Source organism: Ursus americanus, chromosome 3 (assembly GCF_024610735.1).
Source record: "Ursus americanus isolate L20-20 chromosome 3, mUrsAme1.1.p, whole genome shotgun sequence".
NCBI classification, from domain to species: Eukaryota; Metazoa; Chordata; class Mammalia; order Carnivora; family Ursidae; genus Ursus; species Ursus americanus.
The window spans coordinates 93,749,338-93,761,534 of record NC_142129.1 but is presented as its reverse complement, the minus strand read 5'-3'; the positions used below and the strand labels follow the sequence as shown (position 1 = coordinate 93,761,534).

Here is a 12,197-nt window from a genome sequence, read left to right as displayed (position 1 = left end):
TGCTGGCTGCCGTGCTGACCTGCAGTGGGTGGGCGCCAGCGGGGGGGAGGGGGGGAATCATGCTGCCAGGGTTTGGCCTGACAGGCATCCGTGGGTGCAGGAACCGTTGGGGTGGTTGCTTGGTCACTCACAGAGGTCAGACATGTAGGCCCACCAGCAGAGAATGTGAGGAGATGGAAGTACCCGTTTATCAGCCCCTCGAAGTATGCTGAAGCATCTTAGTACATTGCCCTTCTGCTGTATTAAGCTTGCCTGCTCTTGGCTTTTTACTTCATGGTTTTATTTATTATACATATTTATTTAATGTACGTTGCTTATTTGATCTACAGAGCGAAATCTTTCTCTTTTTATGTCCTATACTGTTCTGTATATGTATCTATTTTTAGTCCTAAAAATACATGCAAGTTTGTTTTCTAGGCTTTGTCATTTAATATCTTCATGAGTATTTTTAAAACTAAGTGTTCCTCATATTTCTAATTCTGGTTGGTTGTGTTACAGTCCAGTGAGGTGAAATACCATAATTGACTTTTCTAAAGCTTGAGTATTTAGGATGGTTTTTTGTTTTCTTACATTAGAATGAACCCAGGAAAAATGATATGGTCCTGGAACTGGTTAGCCATGTGGGCCTCTGGCTTGAGGTTCCTGGGGACTATGGGACAGGTCAGGAAGGGAACACATCTCTGCTACTGTGGCTGTTTTGCTGGGCTGTGGAAGGGCAGGCAACCACTGCTGAGAGCCAGAGCAGGCTTCTGTGGTCTGTCCCACTGTAGACACAATTCAGTGTGTCTTGATTCTGCCAGTGGGTCGGTAAGTTCTGGGTTTCTCCTCTTGCGAAGGTTTGATGGGAAGGGGCATTTGTCCCACTGATGGGACAGGTAGAATGTTGGTGGACGGAGGATGGGCCAGTGGGTGGCGGCTGTGGAGAGGATTTCCATGCTGCTGTGTGACATTCACAGATACCTCATGGTCTAAAGAAGTTTTTAGAAAGCAGTTTGGCTACATTCAGGGAATTCTGATATTCCCCCCAATACCACCCTAATTCCATTCTGAAATTCTTGCTTAGACTGTATGACATCCTTACCACAAAACACGGGGTGTGGGGGAGGGGGCGAGGCCTGGTCTCCAGCTCTTGGCAAAAGGGAATGAAGATTGCTATGATTGACTTTAGAATAGATAATTTCGCATTATGTGGGTGAGTGCAGGGTCATCACAAGATTTATTAAGAGTGGAGGCAAAAAGTCGCCCTGGTGAGATGTGAGGACTCCAGCCTCATTCGCTGGCTCGGAGGAGGAAGGAAGTGGGCCACTAGGCAAAGGGAAAGGCAAGGAAAGAACCAATCCTCTAGTCTCCAGAAGGGAGTGCAGCCTTGCCAACGTTCTGATTTCGGCCCAGTGAAACCCTGCGAGACAGCCGCGGAACCACGGCGTAGTAGCTGGGCTGTTTTATGCCACTGTGTTTATGGTGATTGGTTATGGCAGCGATAGAGAACCGACCCAGCTGGGGACCGAAAGTCCCTATTGCTCGCTAAGCTGTGCGGGTAACTGATGGGCAGCCATAGGCCAGCCCACCTTCCACTCTCGTGCTACGCCCGCCCGTGCCCCTGGATCCCGTGCTGGCACCCCTAGGGCCGCCCCCGTCGCGAACCGCAAGTGCGGAGGTCACCGCAGGTGCCGGCGCAGCTCCTACGGCGAGGCTGCTAAAGGAAACGCTGACTGAAGGGGTAGCCGTGAGCATCCCCTGTGGACGAGCGGTTGAGGCGGCCAGCGACTGCACCACCGCCGGACGCCCCGGGCCCAGCGCACCGCCGCAGCTCCAGAGCCCAGCCGGGACGCCGGAAGCCCAGGCTCCAGCACTTCCGGGAGGGGGCGGTGACCGCGAAGCTGATTGGTGGTGGCGTCCCACGCGCCGTCGCGTCTTGCAGTGCTTGTGCGCTGTCCCCGCAGAGCCGCGGCATGGCGGACCCGGAGGCGTTGGGTTTCGAGCACATGGGCCTCGACCCCAGGCTCCTGCAGGTACCAGGGAGGGCTGAGCTGCCAGGCCGACGTGGTTGGGGGCGGGGCAGCGCGGTGAACAGTGCGTCTTGTCTCCTAGGCCGTCGCGGACCTGGGCTGGTCGCGACCCACGCTGATCCAGGAAAAGGCCATCCCGCTGGCCCTGGAAGGGAAGGACTTGCTGGCTCGGGCCCGCACGGGCTCGGGGAAGACGGCCGCGTATGCCATTCCCGCGCTGCAACTGCTGCTTCACAGGAAGGCGGTGGGTCGCGGCGGCGGGGTGGGGGGACCAGGGCTCCCGCCGGCCTCGCATCCCGAAGGCCGGCCGGGAATGCGGCTGTGCTCAGCGCTCCGGGCTGGAGTTCGGGTCGCCTGGTCCCGGTCCAGGCGTTGCTGTCGTCCTTCTTTGCGTCATTTCGAGTGCATCTCTTTTTCTTTTTCCTGCTGTAAAAATTGGGCTCGACTCCCGGTCCTGCTTGTAGAATTAACGTGAACGTCCAGCGCTTTAACTGCTGTATTTTCCCTACCGTATAACCGCTGAGTTGTGTCCTTTGAGCGGCAGTGTCTGGGGAAAGAGTCCTCTGTTCTGCCCTCCGTTCTGTTCTGGGAAGGGTGGTGGTCAGTGAGGGTTTGGTCAGAACACAGCTAAGTGTTGCGTGGAAGGCGCCAGTGTTGCCTCAGATTGCCTGGGGCCTCAGGTGGCCCTGAGGCCCCAGGCTGGCTGGCTGAAGTCTGTCATTTGTGCTCTTGCAGACAGGCCCTGCGGTAGAGCAAGCTGTGAGAGGGCTTGTCCTGGTGCCCACCAAGGAGCTGGCGCGGCAGGCCCGGTCCATGATCCAGCAGCTGGCTGCTTACTGTGCTCGAGACATCCGGGTAGCTGATGTCTCAGCTGCAGAGGACTCAGCTTCTCAGCGGTGGGTGAGAGCCACAGGGTCGTAGAGGAGCGAATGTGCACAGGGATACTGGATTGGGTTTGCTGGGTTTGTGTGCAGCAAACAGGGCTGGTCCGGGTGAGGTGTGAGTTGCTGCATACTCCCCGACATGGAGGTGTTGCCCACCTGCAGAGCTGTGCTGATGGAGAAGCCTGACATAGTCGTGGGGACCCCATCGCGTGTCTTGAACCATTTACAGCAGGACAGTTTGGTCCTGCGAGACTCCCTGGAGCTGCTGGTGCTGGATGAGGCCGACCTTCTCTTCTCCTTTGGCTTTGAGGAAGAACTCAAGAGTCTGCTCTGGTAAGGAAGGGGGGGGTGTGGCTGTGACACTGGGGCCTGGAGCTGGAGGCTGATGGGCTCTGTTTTGTTCTAGTCACCTGCCCCGGATTTACCAGGCTTTTTTGATGTCAGCTACCTTTAACGAGGACGTGCAAGCACTCAAGGAGCTGGTACTCCATAATCCAGTAAGGGCGCTACGGAAGCATCTGGGGCCCTGACACATAGCCCACCTGGTTGTGAGGCACTAGACGCTGATAGTCATCAATAGCCCCCCATCCACCAGTCTGCAGTTGCTACGTTATTGCAGATGTCTGCTGGGGGTGGTTCAAACATGTTTCATCTAAAGGCCGGAGCAGGGACCCCTGAGAGTCAGAAAGGCTGCTTTGAGCAGCATGGCCAAAGCTCTTGCGTACGTGAACTTGGCTTTCTTGAGAGCTTGCTGTTGTAGGGTTGCTCTCCTCACTGCAGTCACTTACCGTGTGTTTTTCTCCGTCTTGTGCCCCCAGCACATTGTAACTCTACGTGGTCCGCATAGCGCACGGCTGGGGTGCATTGACTTGTTATGTTACCCAGTGGGAGGGGACGTGGGGTGCCGTGGTTTGCTCTTCCGTCTTCTCCTCTTTCCTGACCATGGGGCTCTTTTCCTTCAGGTGACTCTCAAGCTGCAGGAGTCCCAGCTGCCGGGGCCAGACCAGCTGCGGCAGTTCCAGGTGGTCTGCCAGACAGAGGAAGATAAGTTCCTGCTGCTGTATGCCCTGCTCAAGCTGTCGTTGGTCCGCGGCAAGTCCCTGCTCTTTGTCAACACTCTGGACAGGAGTTACCGGCTGCGTCTGTTCCTGGAGCAGTTCAGCATCCCCACCTGCGTGCTCAACGGAGAGCTCCCGCTGTGCTCCAGGTGCACCCAGCCTGACCCCTCAGCTGAGACACGGGAAGGGGCGGCGGGGGTGGGGGTGCTCCTGTGTCTTCAGCGGCAAGTGGAGGCCAGGCTGTGGGCTCGACTGATTCTCGCTGACTTTCTATGTCATGGCTCAGGTTTCTGCTGTCGCTTCGTCTTCAGCTCAGGAGCTGAGGCACGAAGGTTACACAGGAGCAGAGCTAGAGAAGAGGGAAGAGTGGGGACGGTGGTCGTGATGATGTCGGAGGTGGGAGGAGGCCTCCGAATGGTGCTGGCCGCTGAGCCTCCCTCCTTCTTGGCCTGTAGGTGCCACATCATCTCACAGTTCAACCAGGGCTTCTACGACTGCGTCATAGCAACTGACGCCGAAGTCCTGGGGGCCCCGGTTAAGGGCAAGCGTCGGGGCCGAGGATCCAAGGGGGACAGGTGAGTGCCGGTGTTTCCCTTCCCCGGTGCCCTGCAAGGAGACTGTTTCTCAGCCTTTCAGAAGGTGGTGAAACCAGAGGCCCAGAGCAGGGAGTCCGGTGTTGCGGCCTGGCTGCTGGCGGGGCCTCGCTTGGACTGGAGAAGAGTGACAGGTGCACGTGCACGTGCTCCGGGGCAGCAGGAAGGGCCAAACGTAGTGGGTTGTTGGGGGTTGTCCTGCAAGGGGAGATGTGCAGCCTGTGCTGAGCGTGTAGCTATGACCCGTGAGGAGGAGGTTTCCAAAGGGATCGGGAGCCCCAGTCTCTGCCCAACAGGCTGTCTGGCCAGGGGTGGTTCTCAGATTGTCCTGTGGTGTGGTGAATTCTGTCCTTCCCCTGGCACCGAGGTCAGGGTGAGGGTTTGGCCACCCTCTCTACCCCAGTTTCTGAAATAGTCTTGATTTTAGGGTTTTCAACCTATTAGAGGTTTCTGATTTCGTGGAAGGCTTTACTGAGTGATTGTGCTGATTAAATGGATTGAGATTGCCGGCCGGAGGGGGAACGGGGGATCAGTCTAATGTTGGGATGTGTCCCCACAGGGCTTCTGATCCAGAGGCAGGTGTGGCCCGGGGCATAGACTTCCACCACGTGTCTGCTGTGCTCAACTTTGACCTGCCACCCACCCCCGAGGCCTACATCCATCGAGCTGGCAGGTGGGAGAGCTGGGGGTGGTGGGCAGGCACTGGGACCGCGGGCCTCGGGCCAGAGATTCAGGCTGAACTGTCTGTTCTTGCAGGACAGCGCGCGCCAACAACCCGGGCATGGTTTTGACCTTCGTGCTCCCCACTGAGCAGTCCCACCTGCACACGATTGAGGAGCTTCTCAGCGGAGGTGAGAACCCTGTACTTTCCTCCTGTGGCACCTTAGGCCCAGCAGCACCTCCCGCTCATCTCTGCCATGTGTTTCCTTCCTGTTCCATCCTCATCCCGCCCTGAGTGCCAGGCAGGGCCCCCCACAGATGAGGAAGCCGAAGTCCAGACTCGAGGGGCAGAAGGGCCAAGGGAGGGGAGGAGGTTTGCGGGGACGGGGATGGGGCTGGTGGTGTCTCAGGAGAGGACCCTGGGAGAGGGAGCTCGGGGTGGGGGGGCTCCTTCCCTGACTCCCAAGTTGCCAGGCCCAGGTCTGGGCACCCGCTGGGCCTTCCAGAGGCGACGCTGTGGCAGTGTAGCTGGCGCTGTTCCAGGCTGTGAGCAGCGGCTGGCAGAGGAGGCGTGGGTGGGGCTGCCCACCAGCCAGGAGGCTCCCCAGAGGGGCCTCGGTCCTGCCTGTGTCGGGGGTCCGGGAAAGACACTGTGGGCTCGTGTAGAAGAGGGGCCCGGGCGCTGCTTGGCGGGAGCGTGAGGGCTGCTTCTGCGCTGAGATACTGGCTTGTCGTGAATGTCGAGCGTCCTGGTGCGCAGCCGTTCCTGTCCAGGAGGGGTTCCGACTGCAGGTGCTGGCGCTCTGTGCTGCCCTCGGCTGTTGTCTTGGTGCCCTCGTGGCCAGAGTGGCCCTGGGGGAGGAGAGTGGGTAGCTGGGCAGGTTCTGAGGCTGCTGTGCCAGGCAACCAGGGGGCAACAGGCCGTCCCAGCCACTGTGTGCTGGAGCAGCTGTCGTGGGCTGTCCGCGGGATTCACGCGTTTCACTGTGCGTGCTGCTCACGGGGAAGGCGAGTGCGGGCTGCTTCGCCCCAGCGAGGGGTGGGGGGGTGGGTTTTGAACAGATGGCTTCCAGTAAACCTGCCCTGAGCTTTCAGGGGACCCTCACTGCCATGCTCTCCACAGAGAACGGGGCCCCTGTCCTGCTTCCCTACCAGTTCCGCATGGAGGAGATCGAGGGCTTCCGCTATCGCTGCCGGGTGAGTGGGAGCTCATGGCGGGGGCGGGGGAGTCCCCCAAGTCAGACCCCTGCCGCTGAGCATCGAGGCACAGGGGAGGACAGGGCAGCGCCCCGCTCCCCCATCCTGACCTTTGGTGTCTATGCCCAGGACGCCATGCGCTCAGTGACCAAACAGGCCATTCGAGAGGCCAGGCTGAAGGAGATCAAGGAGGAGCTTCTGCATTCGGAGAGGCTCAAGGTGATGCTCAGTGTCCGTGGGGGACGCAGAATCATTGCTGCGGAGTTTGTCCTTGGGACACATTGCCATGGGGAGGGTTCCCCGGGGACCTGGTAGGCCAAGGCATGCATGGGGGGGGCCCGTGGGGGCCCCTGCATGGACAGCGTGTGGGACACGGCTGCCTCAGGGGAGGAACAGTGTCCCTGCAGACGCGGCGCCTCTGGGAGGGCACAGCGCACCTGCCCGAAGGCCCCCATGGAGCCATGGAAGGCAGACTGACCCTGCTGTGTGCCCGTCCCCCCGCAGACGTACTTTGAAGACAACCCCCGGGACCTCCAGCTGCTGCGGCACGACCTGCCCTTGCACCCTGCCGTGGTGAAGCCTCACCTGGGCCACGTCCCTGACTACCTGGGTGAGCAGACGGGACCGCCGTGTGCGCTGGGCTGACACGGGACCTCAGAGACGGGGCAGCCGGCACGCGCATAAGCACAGACGTGTCCGCTTAAGTACATGGGCACGCTGTGCCTAGATCTGTGGAGACAGGAACTCCCCCCTCTGCTGGGGACCTGGGAAGCAGGCAGTGTGGAGACTCCCTTGCCCCGGATGCGGGCAGAGTCGGCATGGAGGCCGGGTGGTCCTGCTGCAGCGCCTGCCCGAGGGAAGGAGCTGGTAACTGGCCAAGCAGCCACGGGGGTGTGGAGGGGGTCACAGGCAGGAGGCGGTGCCGTCCCTGACGGAGGACAGGGGGCCGGTCACCAGGCAGAGCTGGGGAGGGGCAGCTGGAGTCTGTTGTTGGAGAGAACAGGCCTGTTGGCCCTGTGGGGACCGGGGAACCCCTTCTCTGTCCCATAGGAGCAAAGTCTCTGGCAGGAGTGTGACGCCAGGGGGCGTCCGGGGTCAGGGTGAGTTGGGAGAGGGCGGTGGTGGGGATGGAGGCCTATTGGGAACCCGGGCCCTGCCGAGGTCAAGTGGAGGTGAGACCAGAGGCCAAGGGTCGTGCCACAGGTGGCAGCAGTGACAGTGTGGCCTGATGGGGGTTGGAAGGCTGTGGGGGGGAGAGGCCCCCCGATGTGGGATGAATTTGTGATTATGGGCCATGTATGGAGAAGTTACACAGGGACTCTTGTATTTTAGCAGTATTTTTTTTCCTTAAAAACGTGTATTTTTCTTGCCATATGCTTACTGTGGCTGACTTAAACACAGCAGGGGAGTGACTTAGCACAAGTTTCTGTGGCTTCGCCTCAGGAGAGGCCATTCCTGCAGCCCCGGGCACTCAGGACGTGGGACTGCTGTGCCAGGCACTGGGTCAGCATGGGGGCCGCTGGCTGGGTGCCAGCTAGAGGGCGAGTGGGCAGGCGGCCGGGCCGTGTGGGTTGGGAGGGCGAGTGGCCACTGCTGAGTTTGTGTGTCTTCTAGTTCCCCCTGCTCTGCGCGGCCTCGTCCACCCTCACAAGAAGCGGAAGAAGCTGGCCTCCAAGAAGGTCAAGGTACGTGCTCCAGGACCTTGGCCGTGCCGCAGGGCTCCCCTCCTCCCTCGTCCGTTGTCATCAGGGTGCACACGCACCTTGCCTTTAGGATGGGGGAGAATGGCCCCAAGACTTGGCCTGAAATTCTTGGGTTGAGGGGCAAAGTCATGGGGGCCAGACACTCCCTGGGCCACCCCAGGCAGCTTCAGGAGCACAGGACGGTCTGCTTTTCTGGCCTTGCTGCCCGGCCTCTACTCCAGGTGGTGGGAGGAGGAAGGTGGGTGTTTAGCGGGCCACAGACAGTGACCAGAAGCTGCTGTCCTTGGCTCGTGGCCTGCAGGGCCTTGCCAAGGGGCCACACCTCTCACCTCTCTGAGTCTGGACAGACAGACGTCCGGTGCCCCCAGATAACCTGCGGCTTTGCCCTGCAGAAGGCCAAGACCCAGAATCCCCTGCGCAGCTTCCGGCACAGGAAAGAGAGATGCAGACCCACGGCCATGCCTTCCTGAGGTCGTCTGCACAGCCTCGCTGTCTCCCGGGGCCCCTTCCAGGGCTGAGCACCGAGCAGGGTGCGGGTGCCGGCTTCCCACCCTGGCTGGACTGGATTCTGGAGCAGGCCCGTGGTGCTGCCAGGCTGGCCTTGTGCTCTTTGACGGTAGATTGCAGCTGTCCTGACTCTTGCTCCCTGCCAGTAGGAAGGGATGCTTTTCCCTGGAGACCTTGGAAATTAAACTGCTTCCAGGAGGCGCTGCCTGACTCTGCCTGCTGTGTGTGGCGGCCGCCTGGCCAGCAGAGGTCAGCTGTGAGGCGCTGCAGCCGCTCCTCTGGGTCTCTGGCCCAGCGCACTGCCGGCCAGACTGACTGGTCTCCCTCCCCTGCAGCTCAGAGAAGATGGGCCTTCCCAGCTATGAGCCCCGTACCTCCACTTCCAAATCTGGGCGCGTTGTAACTTCAGCCTCCGCCCCCGAGCCGGAGGGACCGTCTCCTGAGCTTCCCCCCTGCTCTCTGTAGGCACGCTTGTGCATCCTGTAAGTGCGGGCTTGGTGGTGGGATGTGTGCACTTGCTGCCAGGTGCTCCCCACTGAGCCAGCACGTCCCAACAGGTCCTGGTTTCCGCTGCTGTCGGAAAGCAGAGATGTCGAGGGTGCGGAATCTAGTATTACAGTCACTTGCTTATGAGTTTCATGAGGCCGGGCTGGTTGGGGGAGGACATCGGGCAGGGAGGAGGCTGTGCCTCTGCTTGCCATTCGGATATGGTAGTGCTTGGGGTGGGTGAGGGCTCGACATTGCCCGCTTCCGCTCTGAGGATTTCTGGGTAGCCACGGTTTGCGATGGGATTGCTCCAGTGGGGCTCTGCTAGTGAGCCCGAGTGGGCCACTGGGGACAGTCCCCAGTGGACTGTCCCACCTGCTCTGTGAGGCAGGCGAGGAGCTGAGGCCTGGCCACAAGGACAGCCTTCTCCCTGCTGGTTCTAGGCCCTCTGACCCCACCACCTCCAGGTGCTCCCGGCCAGCAGGCTTATGTCCCAAAACCAGCCCGGATCCAGATGCAGGAGAGTTAGGGTCCAAGGGGACTGGTCTGGGTCTTTGTCCCCACCTAGCGATGGAGCTGGGGCTGTGTACCTATCACCCTCAACAAGCCCCAGACAAGGGTGTCCCACATTCCTAGGCTTGGAGAAGTTCCTTGGCACATCGGGCTCACAGGGCAGGTGAGGGCTGGTGGGCGGGACGCAGACGTCAGTATTGGCCCCGCTGTCCACCCCCGCGGAGGCATAGCCACCATGGCTTGCACTCTCACCAATGTGGGCAGGTGCCATCTGAGGCCCTAGAGAGCTGGGCGGTGCTTGTGTCCCCCTCCCCAAGCTACAGCAGGCCCCGACACTTGGTAGGGTCTGAACTGGCTGGGGCGGTGGAGGGCATGGTGTGTCTCTGTGCCCTGACCCCGCAGAGGGAGGGTGTCCAGGGGCCCAGACATCTCATTCAATCCCCACTCCACCCTGGGGATAGGCCCTGTTGTGTCCATTTACTTAATTTGTATGTGGGGAAACTGAGGCCTCCAGGGACTGGACATGTTCATCTGATGCACGTCCAAACCAGAGCTGGACAGGCCCTGCATGTGAAGGGCACCCTGGGCCTGGGAGGGGTGGGGTGAGCCTGCTCTAAGCTCGAAGTGGAAGGCTCTGGGTAGGAAGGCTGGCAGTGACCACCTCCTCCCCCCACCCCTGCTGGCAGAGTCACACCCACACGTGGGTGGGCGCCACTGTCCAGGCAGGCGAGGGGCTTTAGGGGGTTGGGAATCAGGCTTTGCATGCACCCAAACTGAGGTTCCACAGGCCAGATGCCGGCTCTGAGCGGGGGCAGGAGGGGTGTGGGGAGCCCGCAGCCGGAGCCGGACGGGGACCAGCGTGTACAAATACTCCAGGTGGGAGGGGGTCCGGCACATCTGAAGACGAAAGGAATCGAAAGTGGTCGTCACCAAAATAGGTGAAGGCCAAAAAATTGACTTATTTCGGAGATAACACAGTGGCGTGTGAAAAATTCAAAAGATAAAGACTCGGGCAGATGGTTGTCAAGCAGAGCAGGACCCTGATCAGATAGCCCTGCGGTCGTGGTGATAACGGGTGGGAGAACACCGTGTTCCTGGAAACCTCTGGACCCGGAGCACAAAGCGCTCAGGTGTGTGTCCTACTGCAGCGAGCTCCCGCTCTGTTGAGCAGACGTGACTCAGGGGAGCTCACTGCTCCAGGCACTTTGCTCTCCAGGGCAGTGGCGGGCAAGCGGGTGGATTACGTGCAGGGAGGCGCTCCTGCCAAATGCTGCCCCCGCCACCGCCCTCCTGGGGAGGGAGCTTCAGGGTGTCCTGTCTCTCGGCTGTCCCCTGGTGTGGATCACAGCCATGTGTACCTGGAAGACGAAGCAGTGCTCCTCCACCGGGGAGGGGGCCAGGCAGCACTGGGCAGACAGCCTCTCGGGACAGCAGTTCATTGTCTGTTCGCCCACGAGCCCACCCACAATCCCCAAGGCCAAGCTGGGAGTGGGCACGTCGGCGGGTCAGACAAGCTCCAGGAGCTGCCTTTGTGGCGCCTGCGGTGTGCTGGCCCAGCCTGGCTTCGAGGAAGACCCCTCACTTGTCTCAGCTTCCTCCCGGGGTCTCCTCTGTGAGCGGGGTGAAGTGACGTATGCGAGCGTTCCTGTGCTGGGATGTGTCATGAGGTCAGGCAGCCTCAGCGCCCCTGCAGGTGGCTGTGCACAGGATGCCCCTCGAACGTCAGTGCACGCCCCAGTCACAGAGGCCCTGTCCTTCTGATGCTGGTCCCAGCCAGCAGATCCTGGGCAGGGGCTGCGGTTCCCATACTCCCCACAGCTCCCCTGCCAGGGAAGCCAGCAGTGCTGTACTCAAGACCACCCCTCGAGAGGTGAGCTTTGATGGCCACACACATCCCATTCTACAGATTGGAAAACTGAGGCTCAGAGAAAGCAAGCCAGGCCTGCCAGTGCCGCCCAGCTAGGGGACAGAGTGGGCAGGTGCTCAGGTCTGTGGACACCACTCTGGGACCCTAGGTGAGCAAGTTCGGCTCAGCCCTGTCCCATCCCTTCTCTGAGCCTGGTCATCTGTGAGGTGCAATGACGAAGGGCGTCACTTTTTAGCATAAGATAAGTATGTCCCATGCAATATTTGTGATACACTAAAAACTTATTCATTGTCTGAAATTGAAATCTGGGTGGATGAGCTGCTGCTTGGCTAAATTTGGATGCTCTGCTGGGGCGTGTCCTCCTCCAGCAAGTTTTGCTGACTCCCCGCCTGGGTCGGGCACCCTCCTCTGTGTGTCCCTAATACTGCCTTGACCCCGTGAAGCTTGCCTCTGTGGCCTGCTTTCCACCCTGGCCTGCGAGGCCTGGAGGCGGGGGCTGTGCCAAGTGCGTTGCCGGCCCAGCGGGGACTCCTAAAAGGGTCAAGCTCTTCCTTGAGAGGATCCCTGGTGCCTGAGGCTCTTGACTATTTCCAGTTAAAAGTGGAAGAAAAGGATGTACTGACCAGGCTGGACTCTGCCCCCTGACACAACAGCCTGGACGCACCCTCCATGTCCCCTCTGTGATTCAGGGCGGAGCCCGTGGGTCTGCCCCACGCTGGG

The 12,197-nt window shown here is 60.2% G+C and overlaps 1 protein-coding gene across 1 annotated transcript; it reads left to right on the top strand.

The window, feature by feature from the left end:
• Positions 1 to 79: 79 nt before the first annotated feature.
• Positions 80 to 8,814, top strand: DDX56 (DEAD-box helicase 56). Its single transcript, XM_045793553.2, has 14 exons — positions 80 to 2,012; positions 2,092 to 2,253; positions 2,745 to 2,905; positions 3,056 to 3,226; positions 3,300 to 3,390; positions 3,856 to 4,100; positions 4,407 to 4,526; positions 5,104 to 5,217; positions 5,301 to 5,395; positions 6,328 to 6,401; positions 6,531 to 6,620; positions 6,906 to 7,011; positions 8,016 to 8,086; positions 8,497 to 8,814. Exons 1-14 carry the CDS (start codon positions 1,953 to 1,955, stop codon positions 8,572 to 8,574), a joined length of 1,638 nt encoding a protein of 545 aa, XP_045649509.1. The 5' UTR covers positions 80 to 1,952; the 3' UTR covers positions 8,575 to 8,814.
• Positions 8,815 to 12,197: the final 3,383 nt, after the last annotated feature.

Excerpts from the sequence above, each read along its gene's own strand:
- DDX56 (XM_045793553.2), top strand. The coding sequence starts at position 1,953 with ATGGCGGACCCGGAGGCGTTGGGTTTCGAGCACATGGGCCTCGACCCC. Across the intron at positions 2,906-3,055 it reads GAGGACTCAGCTTCTCAGCG|AGCTGTGCTGATGGAGAAGC; the intron begins GTGGGTGAGAGC and ends GCCCACCTGCAG. Across the intron at positions 7,012-8,015 it reads CCACGTCCCTGACTACCTGG|TTCCCCCTGCTCTGCGCGGC; the intron begins GTGAGCAGACGG and ends TGTGTCTTCTAG.